At 39.3% G+C, this 19,335-nt stretch overlaps 1 protein-coding gene and 1 non-coding gene across 2 annotated transcripts; one reads left to right on the forward strand and one right to left on the reverse strand.

Annotated features, from left to right (window-relative positions):
- Positions 1-553: 553 nt before the first annotated feature.
- LOC149957708 (uncharacterized) lies at positions 554-3,908 on the forward strand. Its single transcript, XM_090167127.1, has 2 exons — positions 554-577; positions 2,996-3,908. The coding sequence occupies exons 1-2, from the start codon at positions 554-556 to the stop codon at positions 3,704-3,706; spliced, it is 735 nt and encodes a 244-aa protein (XP_090023253.1). The 3' UTR covers positions 3,707-3,908.
- Positions 3,909-16,650: 12,742 nt separating this feature from the next.
- On the reverse strand, positions 16,651-16,814 carry LOC149957709 (U1 spliceosomal RNA). The gene has a single exon (XR_016479593.1). It is a non-coding gene; the product is annotated as a U1 spliceosomal RNA (small nuclear RNA).
- Positions 16,815-19,335: the final 2,521 nt, after the last annotated feature.

Consider the following 19,335-nt stretch of genomic DNA (forward strand, 5'->3'; position numbering starts at 1 on the left):
AAATAAAATTTTTATATAAATGAGAATGTCAAAATCTATTAGTACTAAGAAATAAATTGATAATATACTAAAATGAATTTAAGTATTATCAGAACCGAATTCATCTTAAAAGTCGTCAGATTGTTTGGCGTAAATTAAAACCGGAGTTTCTACGAACTAACAGTTAAAATTCGATTCCATGGCTGTATGCTTTTTCATATTCACAGAAAAGTTATATATTAAAAAAAACGATAAAAATTAAAAAAGGAGAGATAAACATATCCTATGATATTGATAATTTCCAAAACAATTCTCAGAAATGGCAAAGACAAATTGAAATATAATCGAAGTAGATGACTTTTTGTAAGTAGAAGGGTTTGATAACGGTAAATTAAAGAAAATCCAAACTATATTAGATTACCTCTTCCCAAAGTAGATACTGTATCACACGCATTTTTCAAAAAGTATAAATGTCGGTCAATGAGTTTCATAGTATTCACAAGACCTTTGCAGACGAAAGCCACTCTCAAATATCTTCTAAAATAACTCGTCGCAGCTAAAGCTAGAGTCAACCATGGAGAAGCTCCACTCTTTTCTCGTAAATATAATTCGTTTTCTAAAACTGTTTGTTTTTACGAATTTCCAAAAATTTTGTCGTGTCTTTGCGAAAACTCACCGAATATTGTCTGTATATAGGGGTTAATTGACCATTCAGCGTGGAGTTTACATTACGACAATCTCTCATGTAGACCCAATCCCGTTCGACCGAAAAGTCGAACTTTTGGGATTTAGGATTCGGTCTAATGGGATTGTCTCATTCGACCGAAAAACCCGCACTTCTCCGGGTTTAGGTTTCGGTTTTATCCGTTTCAGCCTCTGTCAGAACAACATGCAGTGTTACCTAACCTAACCAGGCAATTTTTTAAATGGTCATCTCATTTGCCCACTACCACCATAATTTCCTTTCCTAACCCTAACTATTTCCACTAAATTTTTAAAATAAAAAAACCGCCTTTGGGATAATTTCATCAAAAACATTGGCGGAATTCGGTCGAATGGGAATTCGGTCGAATGGGATTCGGCCCAATAGGAAGATACCGATTACAAATCGTTTCAGCTCCCTTAAAGGTCGAGAAGAGAGATTCTATTTTCTCGTCCGTGAATTTTGACCCCCGAAAAACTGAAATTGTCAATTTCTTGAGGAGTGAAAGCGTGGACAGACTGTTTTTGAATAGAATATCAATCTGTCAGAGCTGTCAAATAAGTTGTCACTCGTCAAAAAAAAAAAAAATAAGTACAAGATGAGAGGGGATAAAATTAGCTCTTTTCTCGGTCTTTTAAACGTATAACACACTTCTTCCCATTCATTACTTGACTAAACAAGTTGACAAGCCAAAATATACCTCTGCTCGGAAGAGTTCGGTGAAGCGTAACTGTATCCGTGGTTCTGCGGTAGAACGCTCACCTGTCGTGCAAGAGGGCTTGGCTTCGAATCCCGGCTGGTTAAAACATTATACTACACCCAATGACAAAAAGAGGGCGCTTTTGGAAAAACCTTTTCCCTGATTCTTAGAAACTGGATACGCAGGGATTACGCTTTGCCCCGAAAATGGGAACGCGTTCGCAGGTCTGACAGACAGACCCACAGACAGACACGGTGGTTGTATAACCCCTCCTAGGGTACAAAGTCCCCTCGGAGAGGTAAAAATGCGTAACTAAATATATACAAAAGTATCACAAGGAGAAACCGTGTTTAAAAAACAGGGTTAGCATGTACTACTTGTGATTCTTTTACAGTTGCGCAGTCGCTGTTACGTCAATTTTTGTCGATAGAGGGTTAGTAAAAGAGTCAGGGGCGTAGGAACCAGGGGGGCAAGGGGGGCAATGCCCCTCCCATAGAATTTTTCTGGGAGGGGCAACAAATGTTATTGCCCCTCCAACTTTTTGGTCAGTTGAAATCTTCAAAGGGCTCAAATTCTAATTTTAAAAGCATAAAAAACTTATAGACCCTCAACTGTGTTTAAATTTCAGTTTTTTCCCGCCAATTTACATAGTAGTAAAATGTAAACGTGCATTCGGAGAAGCTACACTCCATTAAAAATGCAAAACCATTCTCCAGACCCCTTATGGTTTCTCTTTGCCCCCTCCAACATCTAGAACCTTCCTACGCCGCTGAAAAGAGTTTTCGCGATTTCTAAAGAAATTCAGTAGCCAGAAACGTTCCTATATTAAAGCAAGTGTCGACTCGACGTGAAGTAGCTCTTTTTTCAACAGATGTCGCTAGCGTCGAAATCGAAATAAGATGATTAAGCTACATTTTGACCCAAAAGGCGGGACTTAAAAGTATCCCTCGCGTTTGTAAATAATTTAAATTATAGGAATTGTTTACAATATATGTTATATGGGATATAAAATTTAGGTTAATGTCCACTAAGTAGAGTATAAGTTGTCTAAATATAATACTGTGCAATGGCTCTCTGACGACGTTATCGAACGATATTTTGAATTTTAGCTTCATTTGCCATTAATAGATGGCACCACGCTCTCCAGTTAAGTCGTTTCTTTGAAAAAACGGATAGATTCATTGCCATCTCTAATAACAAGGGCCTTATCTTAATACAGGTCGCAATGGTAGAGCCGTCTGTTGCTTTAATTACTCCAAGCCATGATATATATGATTCTTAGTAGAATACTTCCTTAGTCATTCCAAGTAGTATATATACTTTTCTGGTTTCACTTACTTAGTTGAAGCCTGCGAAAACAAAATAGTCAAGAACCACTGAAAACAATTGTCCTTTGCTGTTTTTGCAATTAGAAAGCGTAAAAGATCCTTAAGCTTTTAGCATATCATTGAGGTATAATTATTAGTGCTTTTCTATCGTTGCTATAAAAATAATGCGGTAACGAAATAAGTTTGGTCCAAAAAGGAAAAATGAAAATGAATAAGCAACAGTAACTCAACCTTCGGAAATATTTTCAGTTGCATAGAGCTCAAGTTGTGCCTTTCTTTTTTCAGTTGATTCTGTCTTTGTCGTTGCTGGTTGCTGACAATGTGGTCAGAAGCCACGTCACTTTGAAATTGGATGCGGATACCTTAGACTCCACGTCAAATTTGTCAAACCCACCATCGCCTCTTGGACCATACACCGTGGTGACTTATGACGGCCACTGTTTGGAATACGACGAACCAACTCGAGAAGTACAAGGATCCGTTTGCACTCAAGGGGACTACCGGCAAATTATTTCATTTAAGGGTCCTCTCAATCCATTTCAAAGTGCAAAAGACGTTTCTCTGTCGAGGGGTAACGACCCCAACGAAGATTTATATCTGATATACAACTTTGATACTGGAATGTATTTAGAAAATGACCACGGGGATGCGGTCGTAAACGTTGTAACGTATTTGAAATCGCAAACATTTCGTATTGAGAATCATGCGAATGGTATAGTCATACGATCAGTGGAATCAGACCACGTCCTAACTGTCAAGATAAGAAGAAAGAAAATATTCACGCAGGCAACTTTTCAACCTTTTACCAACGCCCCTACTCAGATCTTCATCAAACATATCCTACCAGATTCATACTTCAATTTGATCCCGACTTCCGACGAAAACTTATGCGTCATAGTGAACGGCGGTCTTCCCGTGAGGGCTCCACGACCAGTTGGAACTGCACCCAGACTCCAAGTTCATTTCAATATGTTTGAATTAAAATTGATCTCTTAGGCTTTTCAGACAGCGGCGATCGGAAAACATTTCTGTGGGGCTTGGGCCATTATTTTTTTATCAGAAAATGCATATACTTAAAACTTAAGCCAGAAAATGTAAAGCTCTAAATTTATATTTTCTTTTAAAAGTGTTCTTTCTAATATCTCATCCGTCATGGACAATATTGATAATAAAAGTTAAGTCGATATCTTTAGAAAAATATCTGTCTGCATGGCTAGATATTTAAGCCTTTCTTGGCCACATACTTTACGAAGGTATTATAGGTAAAATAGGGTACACGACGGGGCGATTTTCTGTTTGGACGAATCTATCGAAATCAATTTTACAGTTATATCACCTTAAAGCTACTCGCATCTGCAATTTCAAAATAGCTTCTGTTAAAAGACTGAATTTGGGCACAAATAAAGGCAGTGAGATTATAATTTTTTCCCTGATTGCTATTTTTCCTCAATTTTATTTCTGTGGGGGCTCTGCCCTCATTTGTTTTTCCCTGTGGGCCTCGAGCCCCAGAGCCCCCACGGGATCGCCGTCACTGTTTTCTGATTATTAAAAAATATAATGGCGATGGACGTTTACGATGATTTGAGGTTACTAGGAGAAACAATTCAAACAAACATAGCACCCCTTACACGGAGAACTTAGCTAGCTTTTAAACACGCTAACGCGGTGTTATGTACAAATTTCATTGGGCGAGTCTTTACGCTGAACGTTTTACGGAAAGGGGAAGACAATTTCCGAATTTTCCCCTTCCGACGACAGCAGGGGCTAAAGCGTTTAACCAATGAAAACTGTACACAAGAAAATGCACGACTTTTGATGGGTTGCGTTCTCCTTGTGTAAGGAACTGTGTTTGTTGCTCCTAGGTTTAATCAACAATGTATTTATTTATATTTAGTGCCAGACGAGCCGGGTTCGATCCTAGCTTGTGGCACTAGGTGAAAACTCGGAACCACTTCTTCCGAGTTGAGTTTGGAAGTTATCTCCCCACTGGTTAGAATGGTTTTCTACATAGTTTCTTGGTTTCCCCTTTCTATAAAAACTTGTTGAGGCTGACGGTAGTAGTGAGTGTAGGAAGCTGTTGGCTCACGTGGCATAAAGGACTGGCCACCACCCTCCTACGCATTGCGAGCCGACCACCTGCTTAAAGGAATTAAAAGTCGCTCGATGACTTGGGCCTAAAGTGGAGCCGATGAGATTATGGGCTGATTTGATTGTTTTTCGGGAGAAGGCAGAGACTTCGAATTTTCATTTATTGATTTTACAAAGTCTTGAGTTCGTTTGAAATTGAAATTTAAACTCCAGAACGAATTTATTGAAATATATGTGATTCAGAGAATGTTTTATTGGAAAATAATCGCTCATCCTTTTTTAATTTCCTCTAAGCGAATGTAATAACAATTGTAATCTAAGACTAATTAAATATATACATTGAATAACGACTTGAATTTTTGAGTAAATTATGCGACATTTTGTATTCAATTTGAAATTATTTCATATTAGCCTGGTTAGTTTAATTTTAAACAAATTTATATTTTTTAATTGTACAGTAATATAAAGAATACATTATGAATAAAATGTTGGTTAATCGATTTTTGGTCCAGAATCCTTGCCGTTATACCATTTGTATTTTTTTTAAATATCATATATGTAGCTATATTCGAAATCACTCGCTTTTAAAAAGTTTGAGCTTTTTTCATATGAAAATAGCGAAAAGAGACACATCAAAATACACGTATTCCAAATAACGAAACCTTCATACTCATAGGAAGCAGATTTTTACTTTAATAACCTTATATCTGGCCCTTTGTTTTAAAACAGTCGTCTGCTACGGTGTCGTCAATAGTTTGAATAAATAAATAAGTACATAGTTATTGTAAAGTAATTATCATGCTTTTTCATTTGTATTTAATTGATATGTAAGCGAGTTTTACTTTTATTTAATTTATAAATTCTGTCTGTTAGTTTGCATTTTATAATATTTTAAAAATGAAGTGGCACTTGGTTTTTATTGTTATTTTTAGGGATTGATATTGCTTAAAACTTGTTGTACTATGCTGCGCAATAAATTAACTCCAGTTTACTTTTATACTGAAAACTATGAATATTAATTTTAAAATATTTTCAAATTAAATTAGTGTTTGAATCATGACTAACAAGATGCTAGCCTGTGGTTTGTGACTTGGGTATTAGCTTAGCTGGTTATTATTTTTATTATTATTATCTTTTTCTGGATATTACTGGAAAACATAACACTCCCCTTATACATTATAGTTGCAGTCTCTCTCACATCTCAATGGGTGGAGATCAATACTAAATTAATCATCAAATTAGGGGCTATGTAGTTGATAATATTCTTGACTAGGTAGATTTTAAAACATTTATACTGATTTAATAGTGTATTATCTTTGGTGAGTTGCAACAAATTAAATGGTCAACTTACAGGTAATCCTTTGCATTTTAATATTTTATCAATTTCCTGTTACAGTTTCAAGGCTCAAATTTAAGGAAAGGGCTTTAAAATATATACATTTCCATCTGATAAATATGAATATCAATTTGTGAAAAGGAGAGGAAAATTGATGAAATGTAATAAAATATATTTGGCTTTTGAAAGTTATTGCAAAAAATATCTCTTAAAATCTAAAGAAATATCTGTACCTTTCTAGGTCCCAAATCCCCCCTCCCCATAAAATACCTTAAAACTGCTTTGATAAGTTAAGCATTTTTAATTAATATCCCCTGCCCTACGGAGCATATTTATAGTAGAAATTATTATCTATATAATAAAAAGCTGTTGGTTGGGTCGTAGGTAGGTAGGTAGGTTCGTCAACCGATTTATTTCTCGCTTTTCCGACGCTTTTCGCGCGCGCGTTACGGGCGCGAGGGTCGCGTGGCATTTTTTTACGTACGCTACGATTCGCGTTTTAGCATCGAGTCGGCTTTGATTTCCGAATTGGTTTTTAAATTCTTTATTACAAATTTTCAAAAGTGACGCAAATGTCAGTTTCTAAAAATGCTCAAAATTTGCCGCCCCCTGAGAGCTGGGCCGTGTTTGTCCCAACACGCAATACACCCGAAATTTTCTCTCTGTCTGCCGCGGATTTCGGAGGGTGGCGGGAGGGGTAGATCGTAAGGAGAAGGTAGGGGGGGGGGGCGTTTCGGGTTTGTTCCGATTTTTAGTCTTACACGAGCCGTATAGCCTCTTAGTAAGACTGCTGGTCTCGCTCCGTTGTCCGGCGTTAGCCGCCGCCCTAGGCATGACACGGCACGGTAGAGAGAACGAGAGGACACGGGAATCGTCACTACGTCTAGACTGGCGCTGGGGTAGAGCTGTACCGCGAAATGGCTGGGGAGAGGACGCGGGAATCGTCACTACGTCTATACAGTTAGCTCGTGTAAGACTATTATTTGGGTCACGTGACCCACTTGTTAGTTCCACATCGAGATATATAAATATCGAAGTGGGACTATTGATATGGATGGATTGTCGTTACGTTTTGTTTGTTGTTTGTTTGGCGTGGAAAGCAACAACACGGCAGATGGAGCTGCGAAAAATAATTTATTAATATAATTTATAATAGTGGCCTCACCAAGACTCGAATACAGACAGCTGCGGGCCGCATAATCTCCAAAACCTGAGGCCTCTACCAACCACGCCACACCGCTCCGAGCAAATTATACTCGGAACTTCTGGTCTTTCCTTGCAACACGGGGGAGATTTGTCAAGTTAAGTTGTTGCAATTACCGTTCCTTTTTCCGGGTTATTTTACGTATATTTACGGCGTTTTAGGGTCAAGTTAACCTCAAACTTCACCTCCCCCCGCCCTAATTTTGACCACCTTATCGAAACCGTGTGTGGTCAGAAGTAACAAATAAGTGTGGCACTTTCTTATCGAAACCGTGTATGGTCAGAAGTAATAAGTTAGTGTGGAACTTTCTTATCGAAACCGTGTATGGTCAGAAGTAATAAATAAGTGTGGCACTTTCTTATCGAAACCGTGTATGGTCAGAAGTAATAAATAAGTGTGGCACTTTCTTATCGAAACCGTGTATGGTCAGAAGTAATAAATAAGTGTGGCACTTTCTTATCGAAGTCGTTTATATGTGGCACAAAATAATATTATCGCCTTCTTGGAGAACTTGTATAGTTTGTATAGTTGGTGCAGAGATTTGGTCTCATTCGATAGAACTCTTTGACGCGCACGCAGTGCCGTTAATTTCCGCCCCATCCGAACAACCCCCTTAAAGGGAAAGTGACCGAAAAAAACAAGTTGGTCTCATTCGATAGAGCTCTTTGACGCGCACGCAGTGCCGTTAATTTCCGCCCCCTCTGAACAACCCCCTTAAAGGGAAAGTGACCGAAAAAAACAAGTTGGTCTCATTCGATAGAGCTCTTTGACGCGCACGCAGTGCCGTTAATTTCCGCCCCCTCCCAACAACCCCATTAAAGGGAAAGTGACCGAAAAAAACAAGTTGGTCTCATTCGATAGAGCTCTTTGACGCGCACGCAGTGCCATTAATTTCCGCCCCCTCCGAACAACCCCCTTAAAGGGAAAGTGACCGAAAAAAACAAGTTGGTCTCATTCGATAGAGCTCTTTGACGCGCACGCAGTGCCGTTAATTTCCGCCACCTCCGAACAACCCCCTTAAAGGGAAAGTGACCGAAAAAAACAAGTTGGTCTCATTCGATAGAGCTCTTTGACGCGCACGCAGTGCCATTAATTTCCGCCCCCTCCGAACAACCCCCTTAAAGGGAAAGTGACCGAAAAAAACAAGTTGGTCTCATTCGATAGAGCTCTTTGACGCGCACGCAGTGCCGTTAATTTCCGCCCCCTCCGAACAACCCCCTTAAAGGGAAAGTGACCGAAAATAACAAGTTGGTCTTATTCGATAGAGCTCTTTGACGCGCACGCAGTGCCGTTAATTTCCGCCCCCTCCGAACAACCCCCTTAAAGGGAAAGTGACCGAAAAAAACAAGTTGGTCTCATTCGATAGAGCTCTTTGACGCGCACGCAGTGCCGTTAATTTCCGCCCCCTCCGAACAACCCCCTTAAAGGGAAAGTGACCGAAAAAAACAAGTTGGTCTCATTCGATAGAGCTCTTTGACGCGCACGCAGTGCCGTTAATTTCCGCCCCCTCTGAACAACCCCCTTAAAGGGAAAGTGACCGAAAAAAACAAGTTGGTCTCATTCGATAGAGCTCTTTGACGCGCACGCAGTGCCGTTAATTTCCGCCCCCTCCGAACAACCCCCTTAAAGGGAAAGTGACCGAAAAAAACAAGTTGGTCTCATTCGATAGAGCTCTTTGACGCGCACGCAGTGCCGTTATTTTCCGCCCCCTCCGAACAACCCCCTTAAAGGGAAAGTGACCGAAAAAAACAAGTTGGTCTCATTCGATAGAGCTCTTTGACGCGCACGCAGTGCCGTTAATTTCCGCCCCCTCCGAACAACCCCCTTAAAGGGAAAGTGACCGAAAAAAACAAGTTGGTCTCATTCGATAGAGCTCTTTGACGCGCACGCAGTGCCGTTAATTTCCGCCCCCTCCGAACAACCCCCTTAAAGGGAAAGTGACCGAAAAAAACAAGTTGGTCTCATTCGATAGAGCTCTTTGACGCGCACGCAGTGCCGTTATTTTCCGCCCCCTCCGAACAACCCCCTTAAAGGGAAAGTGACCGAAAAAAACAAGTTGGTCTCATTCGATAGAGCTCTTTGACGGTCACGCAGTGCCGTTAATTTCCGCCCCCTCCGAACAACCCCCTTAAAAGGAAAGTGACCGAAAAAAACAAGTTGGTCTCATTCGATAGAGCTCTTTGACGCGCACGCAGTGCCGTTAATTTCCGCCCCCTCCGAACAACCCCCTTAAAGGGAAAGTGACCGAAAAAAACAATTTGGTCTCATTCGATAGAGCTCTTTGATGCGCACGCAGTGCCGTTATTTTCCGCCCCCTCCGAACAACCCCCTTAAAGGGAAAGTGACCGAAAAAAACCAGTTGGTCTCATTCGATAGAGCTCTTTGACGCGCACGCAGTGCCGTTAATTTCCGCCCCCTCCGAACAACCCCCTTAAAGGGAAAGTGACCGAAAAAAACAAGTTGGTCTCATTCGATAGAGCTCTTTGACGCGCACGCAGTGCCGTTAATATCCGCCCCCTCCGAACAACCTCCTTAAAGGGAAAGTGACCGAAAATAACAAGTTGGTCTTATTCGATAGAGCTCTTTGACGCGCACGCAGTGCCGTTAATTTCCGCCCCCTCCGAACAACCCCCTTAAAGGGAAAGTGACCGAAAAAAACAAGTTGGTCTCATTCGATAGAGCTCTTTGACGCGCACGCAGTGCCGTTAATTTCCGCCCCCTCCGAACAACCCCCTTAAAGGGAAAGTGACCGAAAAAAACAAGTTGGTCTCATTCGATAGAGCTCTTTGACGCGCACGCAGTGCCATTAATTTCCGCCCCCTCCGAACAACCCCCTTAACGGGAAAGTGACCGAAAAAAACAAGTTGGTCTCATTCGATAGAGCTCTTTGACGCGCACGCAGTGCCGTTAATTTCCGGCCCCTCCGACAAACCCCCTTAAAGGGAGAGTGATCGAAAAAAACAATTTGGTCTCATAGAACAATAAAAGTAAAAGATTGGATCGTCTACGCTAGCGTCTACTTGAAAGAGTGAGACCAAAAAATCCAAAGCAGTCGAACTAAGGGCGTGTTGCAAAAGTCTGCTTTTCTAGAATCAAACATGTTAAGTTCAATGGGCTAGCACTTTGGCTAGGGCTTTGGCAACAGGCCCTTAAGCTGAAAAGTATGCGACCATGGGGACAGAATCTCCGTCTTTCCATATTCTTAGTACATAAATACATTCTTGCAATAATATGATTTATGCAGTTGTTAATAATCCATATTAAATATCTGCTCTGTCCAACGATATTAAATCACGTAGCCTCAACAGTTTTTGTATTAGTTTGCCTACCTGTGTCTACTAAGGGTGTATGGGTTTGGCCACTCGAATACACTGATGTGGAACTAATATTACGGCCTTGGCCGACTTGTTAAGTCCCGTGGCCTTCTCGGCGTACGTTAGTCTCGTGGCCTTTATGCAACAGCCATTGGATACAGGGGGTTTATAGGGGTACAGAGGGGGTGTGGTACGACGGCAAGTTTGAGTTATTTTTGCGGGGAAAAGGGTACCACGGAAATTCTCGCACTGGAAAGGGGGAGAGGAATACTACGGAAATTCTCGCATGGAGAAAAGGGGGAGAGGGTACCACGGTAATTATCACATGGGGAAAAGGGGGAGGAAGGGCCTTACTGGGGTGGTTCAACTATGGGGAAAAGGGTACCACGGTAATTATCACATGGGGAAAAGGGGGAGGTGGGTACCACTGTAATTATAACATGGGGAAAAAAGGGGAGGAAGGGCCTTACTTCGGTGGCTCGACTATGGGGTAAAGGGTGCCACGGAAATTCTCGCGTTGGAAAGGGGGAGGGGAGTACTACGGAAATTCTCGCATGGGAAAAATGGGGAGGGGTACCACGGTAATTATCACACGGGAATTATGGGGAGGGATACCCTGCTAATTTTATCAAATGGGAAAAATGGGGAGGAAAGGCCTTACTGCAGTGGATCGACTATGGGGAAAAGAGTGCCACGGAAATTATCCCATGGGAAAAAGGGGTTGGGGGGGGAGACCCGGGGGACGTACTGGAACACACAACTAGCTGAGGGCCCGCCTGTAAGGCGGGCTTCTGGCTAGTTGTAAATATAAGCCATAAGGTATAAGCCATACTTAATCATTCAGTTACAAGATCCAATAATCAACAACTTAATATCGTTATTTGTAGGTCACTTTGAATAAACAATTGATGTGATTGTCATTTCCGGTCACTCTGTGGTCATACCAGTTTTTTTTAGAAGTTTTATAACTTTTCACTTTATAGTAAAAAATGTTAGTTTTGTTAATGACAGATCCTACACTTTGATTCAAGCCAAAATATAAAGAACCATTATTAAAAATGTTGAAGACTAGAGTTTCAATTTCATAAGAATTCCGAGGGGCTAACCACTCTTAGAAAGTCTGTACACCGGATTACGCTTAGATTAGCACTGCCAAAGTCAGGGACTTCAAAGATTACGCGTAATCCCATTAGTACAGTCAAAGGTACGGCTCTGTACACCGATTACGCGGAGTGATCAGCCCCTCGAAGAATTCTTATAATTTTATCAGTTAAGGGTAGGAGCTACAGATATACCATAAATTTCACAATAATAAATCTTGATTCGTGCCTTTCCAAATGTGTAGTTATCAAAATCCTTTAAATTTAGTAAATTTCACTTTGCACAACCAAATCATGAACTTCAATACTAGATTCATGCATTTTCCAACTAAAATTTACCAGATTCGGTCTTGTCTTTAAAAAACAATTTAAAGAATCCAGTTACATTTCCAGTTGGAAAAAACTCAATTTAATCAAGTAATTTTTTCAGTCTCTAAATTAGTTAATTAAAGAACGAGTGGAATTTTTTTGGAAAAAATAAAGCATTTTGTGGGCCACAGTGTACATGTACTTTGCTTCCTTAGCAATGGTACTACCCATTAGTATAACTCGTTCACTAAATAACTTCATTTCTACTATAAAATCAATTTTAACTGAAGAATAGGACTCGGCTCGTTGATTTTTCTACTGTAAATGTACCAGAAATCCTGAAATTAGAAACAAACTACTGAGACCTCACACTGTTAACAAAAATAGGCTCAAATTGATTAGTGCCCACTCTAATTTTAACCATTGCTGTCACTCCTTCATTTCCAGTCTAAAATATATTAAAGCTGAAGAAAAGGAGTGGCTTTTCAACTGCAAATTTAACAGAATTATTTTCACAAAATACCTTAACAGTTTTAAATTTCAAACTCTTTTTAATTCAATAGCAAGATAGTCAGAGTTTCTACTTTTCAACAAATTACAAGGTCCCTGAGCTGATATTATTAGTGATATAATGTATATCCTACTACATCGTAGGAGGCCATCTAATGGCGTATAATTCTACAATCTTTGTTGAGCGAATTCAAATTATTATTAAAACTTACCCTAAAGTTCTAAATTTTAGTTAAAATTTTAAATAATTAACGTTAATATAATTGTTTAGTAATAATAATTTTCTATTAAATAAATACATCTCAACCAAATTTATTCATAAATAATACGTTTTTAAAAACTGAAAAGTTTTAACACTAGTTTAAGGCGACATTGCGGTCCGCCATTTTATTTTGGAAATTTGTAACAGGGTTGCTAGCTCAGGAACTTCCCAGCCAATGAAAGCAGACTTATGTCAGAAATGAGTCTATAAAGGAAAGCCATTGGTATACTCTTATTTACTGCCTAGTAAACCTTGTAAAGTATTGTAATTTTAATGTTTTAATCAATTATTGTTGACTAGGCTCCCTAATGCTGAATCTTAGGCATGAAAAACCTTGAACATAATTGCCTTTTTTTTTCAAAAAGTGAACAAAAAGTTATATTTTTTCCTGTCTTCCAGTGTACTGTCGATTCCCATACGAAAGCATGTTCGACCCATAAATAACTCTGGCCTATCGGCCAGAGATAATTATTTCAGTTAAACTTGCAAATTGTTAGGCCTGAAAGGGAATATAACCTCTAGTATTTCTGTCGCCCTCCGAGGGTTCCACGCTCTCCACGATTGAAGTGAGCGTTATTCTAGTTACGGTTTATTTCTTTTCAAAAGTCGTGTTATTATTTTTAAAATGTCGCATTTTAGTTTCTATCATATATCTACTTTATTTAGGAACTAAATTAACCAAATTATCTCAAGCAAAAGTTTAATATTCACGTATTTTATAGAGAACTATTTTTCATCGTGGCGGAGTACAACCGATACCTTTGTGTCCCTGTAAAGAGGCGAGGGGGAAGTCATTTCCGAAGCCCAAAAATTTTACCCCTCAAATAAGACGTCGTGTGGTTGGACCCAAGTGTCAGACTTACTCCCCCTATTTACTTTTGGTAATTGCAATGGAATTTATTTTCAAAATGCATTTTAAAAAAGATGAGTTAAATGAGATAGATTCGTTGGAAATAGATCATAGATGACGGCGATTAAACCAATAACTACGAACATTGTAACGTACCTCACTTGTCATTAGAATTTATTTGTACCACCATTATTAAACAAATTAAATAAATATTACCGTAAAATGTTATTTCATATTAGATAGAGTTACAGGGGGCTAAATGGGGGAAAATCTGTTGTCAAAGGGGTTACGGGTTGTAACCGCTGAAACGTCTTCTATCTACTAAAATATTCTATAATTTTCCAATATTTAGATATTTACGTCTTGAGTGTTGCATCTACGCCCGGTAGATGGTGCAAACATAGTCTTTGATATACGCATATTGTTCGAATTCGCGCCCTCTATAACTTTGAACGAGTTACCCAATGTGCTATCTCGTTTCATTTCGCCTACAATCTCAAAAAACTAAAATTTTACCAAATGGCGGTCATTTTTTCACCTGTTCCGCTTCGCAAATTTTCGAAAGCCTTTTTGTGGTAACTACGGACACACCCCCTGAACACTTTTCCTTTGAGGAACGCTTATTTACGGTACGGTGGTAAATAATTCTTTAGTGCTTGAGGAACGCTTCTCCCAAATTAGTTCCCAGAAAAATGCTAAATTCACTGAACTTAAGTTTTCTATAGTGATTCCAATTAAAAATATGCATACGAGCAGCCATACAGTGGTCTGAGCTCATATCAATCAATTCGTTACCTTAGCTTAAAAACGTCGTAACTCACGCTTCAATGTAGCTGAAGTTACGATATCCTTAAACCGGGTGAGAAATTTGCTTTGTTACGCGGATTCCTAGATCCAACCTTTTTAAATTAATTAAAAGCTCTCGCCTGTTTCTATGATCTCAATAAAGATCGAAAATTAACGCGAGCTTCATAATATTTCTACTTTTATTAGACTTTAATCCTGTAATTTCGACAACTTTATATTTTAATTTAATTATAATAATAATAATAATAATCAGCTAAGCTAATATCCAAGGCACCACCTTAGGCCTAAGTCATCAAGCGACCTTTGAAGCCATTTGAGACACTAGACCCCAAACCTGAATGTGTACAACATCGAATTTTCTTCAGTACATTTAAAATTTAAAGGTATTTTCAAATACCACAAGTACATAAGTCTATGTATTTGTACCCCGCTGCTTCGCCTTAAGCACTACAGCGGCTTACGAAACTAATCAGGCCGGGACAAAAGCGCGCTTTGCAAAACAACGTTCGGCCAGTGAGACAGCCATCGTGACTGCCCCACATATAGCAAACAAACGCCCTCGTCATGGCCCAACAAAAGGCGACACCATGGGCTGCCCGTAACCCACCCTCGCACAGCTGAGGACTAGAGTGACTTCCTCTTCCACTGCCAACTACCCTCCTTAGTAGGTTACAGAATGACGAGTGTGGAACACCCATGAGGTTCCAGTGACCCAGCGCTCCGAGCACGGAACGCCTCAAGGACTCCAGTGACCCAGTAAACCGGGTGTGGATCGCCCCCAAGAGCCCAGCGACCCAGAACGCCGGGTAAGGGGCCCCCCAAAGGCTCCAGTGACCCCATCAAACCACTAGATAGGGACAGTGGGAAAATACCACAAGTACAGTCAACTTTAATAGTTTTCACACGCGTTTTTATTTTAACGAAATTGGCCAAGATTGTACTTATGCGCGAGACTTATTTTAAGAACGCCCAGGACAGATAGACTAAAAAAGGGCTTAACCCGGAATATTTTCCCATAAAGATGAAAATTAGTACATAGGTAGTTTTTGACCCAAAGAACAAATACACTAAAAACCCTTACCTCTAGAACGTGAACTTCCAACGCCATCTTGGAAAATGGCCACCAAGGACGCCTAATATAAGTGTGTCAGTCGCATCTCTTCCAGGATTAAAAATTTGGTAGTTGGGCATAATTATGAAATTTAATTGTTCTCAGAATTCGACGGGCTTTTAACTGCAAACAGTCTCAGATTCACCAGTCGCTAGGTGGCTCTGGTGACCTGTTTTCGCTGTAACCCATGACGTTAAAATAGTCGAGTTCGAGGTCATTTTAAAGATTTTGAGTCGGGAAATACGAATATTTAATTTTCAAATATGTTATCTTTACAAATACTAAGAAATCTGCAAAACAAAACCATTTTTTTACCAATAAAAAATCTGTAGTCCTACCTCACGTTAAAAAAATATGGCTTTCAATAACTCTAAACCCATAACAACGGTTTATTTTTAATACATCGGGGTTGAAATGAATAGAGCAAAAACACGAGAACCACCAATGGTCTAGAGAGTGAGGAGTAAAAACGCGAACAAGTAAAGAGACCAAGAAGTGGGGGAGAAAACTAAGCTTTTTTGGGGGAAAATATGCGGTACTTCGGCCGATAGGCCTTCAAGGCGAAAAACTTAATTAAGACTAACCGACAATTTGAAAATCAAATTGTCGGTTAGTCGTAATAAAGTTTTTCGACTTGAAGGCCTATCGGCCGAAGTACCGTTGAAATGAATGGTTTTAGAAATTTCAGGTATGGGAGTCACACGATTTATAGAAAAAACTCCTCTCATCAGCGACGCTCTGCGGCCTGGACGATGTGCCCCTTTAGAACCGGCGGTTTTAGACGCAAAAATTGGAATTGAGTTCAGAGAAATAGCTAGAAAATGTATAGGGATAAATAGCATAGCATTCTAAGGAGTCATGTTTCACGAATGATAACGCAATAAACAGACTAACTAATAATTTGTATACACCACAAATGAAATGAACTCCTTTTTCTCAAAATTGTGGAATTAAAAACAAATCGTCATATCCTTCAAAAACCACATTGATTAGACTAAGAAATCAGCTGGATTTGCTAACCATCAGATTTATTTCGTAATTAGTTTGTTCGGGGTCGAGCGCATACGCAGGACCCCACTACCAAAAATAACACGCCCCATCCAATGCAATTTTCATAAGAAAGTTGGAGTCAAACCCATCGTAGTGCAATAACCGGTTCTTGTCCAAGCCCGCCTCTTTACAGATCGAGGTTGCAGCGACGCCAGGTAAGTATGATTCTTTACGATTAATTTGGAAATTTGTAATGAGAAAAGTAAACTCGGATGCCCTACGCGACCTTTCCGTTTTGCGATATTTTATACGTTAAAGAATTGTTTCGAAACATCAAATGCTTTTACTGTATAGCGCAGTACATGATAAAGAACTCCCTGAAAACCTATATGATAACGTTTTACTCCTTAGAGAGCATGTCGTAGAGTGGCGATAAATATCAGATTTTCAAAACCGAAGCGGCAACGGAGTATATTTAGAGCTCACTTTTCCCTCCGCCTTAAAAACCCTCTTAATTGTATAGGATGGTTTTTAAGGCAGCCCAAAACGGGGGAATCCGCGTCACGTCAACTTAACGTGTACACGATCGGGACGGATCCGCGAATCGAAACTTTAAACCTTGTTAATAAGATGATTCGGCGTGAAAAGAAAATGTTCTTTCAACACAAACTTTTCAACAATGGAGGTGATTTACAGAAAAATTTCTGGAAAACTGTTAAACCGTATATAAACTCTAAAACTAAAACTAATACTCCGGCGCTATTGGACAAAGACAAACAATCCGCAACAAATCGCGAGTCTATTTAATAATACTTTGAATCACACTGCTGAAATACTAATGATTAATGCTGTTACTGGTAGTCCTAACCGAGGCATCTTTGTTCCTTCTACAACCTCGACTGCCACCTTCAACTCATTCAAGTTGGTAACGGAACAGGAAATTTTCTTAATATTAAAATCCCTAAGTCCAAATAAATCTTCTGGGGTTGAGGATCTGTCACCGCTAATTCTACGCAACCTTGCTGCTATTATTTCAGAATTTGTTGCGAGAATTATAAATTTATCACTTGAGTCAGGGATTTTCCCTACAGAATGGAAAAGTGCCAAAATAATCCCACCATATAAATCTGGAGATATTGAAAATCCCAACAGTTATCGTCCGCTATCGGTACTGCCAACTCTATCAACAACCCGTGAGAAAACTGTGTATAGGCAATCTTATGACTTTCTTAACTCGAATAACTGCTTTTATAAGTATCAAGGCTAGTTCCCACTTAGCGAAAAATGCAGTTTTCGCGATGCGAGTGAAATTTAGTGAAGCTCAAAGCTACGACGAAAATTATATTCGTCGCGAAAGACTCGAAAATTCGTCAAGTGGGAACTTGGCTTTAATCTGGGTTTCGCCCGGGATATTCTACAATCACGGGAGTTTTTCATTAAATGAATCAATACTTAAAAATCTCAATCAAGGACTGTTCGTCGTTGTTATCTTTCTTGACCTCTCAAAAGCTTTTGATACGGTTCGGCATGACTGTCTTCTCATTACTTTACAAGAAATGGGTACGCAAGATACCCCGCTAAAATGGTTTAAATCCTACTTAGAAAATAGGCAGCAAGAAGTTCATTTTCAAGGGGCAAAATCTGAACCTCTTACAGTAAAATATAGTATTCCCCAGGGGAGTGTCCTCGGACCAATGCTCTTTAATGTCTACACTGCGGATGTTCATAAGTCGCTTAATCACGCTGCTGCTAATGAGTATGCTGAGGGCTATAAGTCACTAGACGACTTGGCCCTTAAAAAAATGTAAACTTTCTAGAAAATAAAATTGAAATTGAAATTGAATTGATGATGATGCGCTCTTACTTGCTGGACAGAATTTGAAGGACTGGATTCAAAATTCTCAGTCAGATCTAATCTACATAAATACCAGGCTCTCGCAAAATGGTTTAGTTCTTAATAGGACAAAAACCAAATTTATGATTTTTAGTCCGTCTCGTGCTTAGAAGACTGAAGCTGAATCGATTGCACTTTTTTAATACTCAAATAGAACGAGTAAAGACTTTCAAGTACCTCGGTATTTGGTTTGACGGGGGCCTCTCTTGGACGTACCATATCGAAAAAATCGCTGCCAAAGTTAGACAACGTTTTTGGACCATCAGACCGTTACAATGTTTTATTGACCCTATCAATCTTAAAAGACTGTACGATGCAATTGTTAAACCAATCTTCGACTATGGAAATATCATTTATTTTAATGTCTCTAGTCCAGCCTGGATAAATTAGAAATCCTTCATAATACTGGCGCAAAGTTGATTCTCGGAATGTCTAAAAGATCTTCTTGTACACAAGCTCGCGCAACTCTTAACTTTAATACTCAGTCTTATTCTTATAAACAAGCCCTACTTATTTTTATGTTTAGAGTGAAAACTCTACGAACCACTGACTATATACTGGAGTGGTTTTCATGTCCCTCTATTTTGACTAATACCAGGGGTGCTGATAATAATTTTTACGTTGAAACCTTTCAAACATCTCTTAGAGATAAAAGCACTAAATTTAACGGCATTAAGCTATGGAATAGTATCAATTATAAATATAAAACTCTTGATAGTATAAATAAGTTCAAGGCAGCCATCTCTGATATATTGACTTAAATTAATTTTTGTGACTAATTATTAAATTCTTATAAGTGTATTTTAATTTAAAATTTGTGGACAATTTTGTAAACAAATCTTGTGATTTA

This window comes from Leiobunum rupestre, chromosome 2 (genome assembly GCF_980474605.1).
Source record: "Leiobunum rupestre chromosome 2, qqLeiRupe1.1.hap1, whole genome shotgun sequence".
NCBI classification, from domain to species: domain Eukaryota; kingdom Metazoa; phylum Arthropoda; class Arachnida; order Opiliones; family Sclerosomatidae; genus Leiobunum; species Leiobunum rupestre.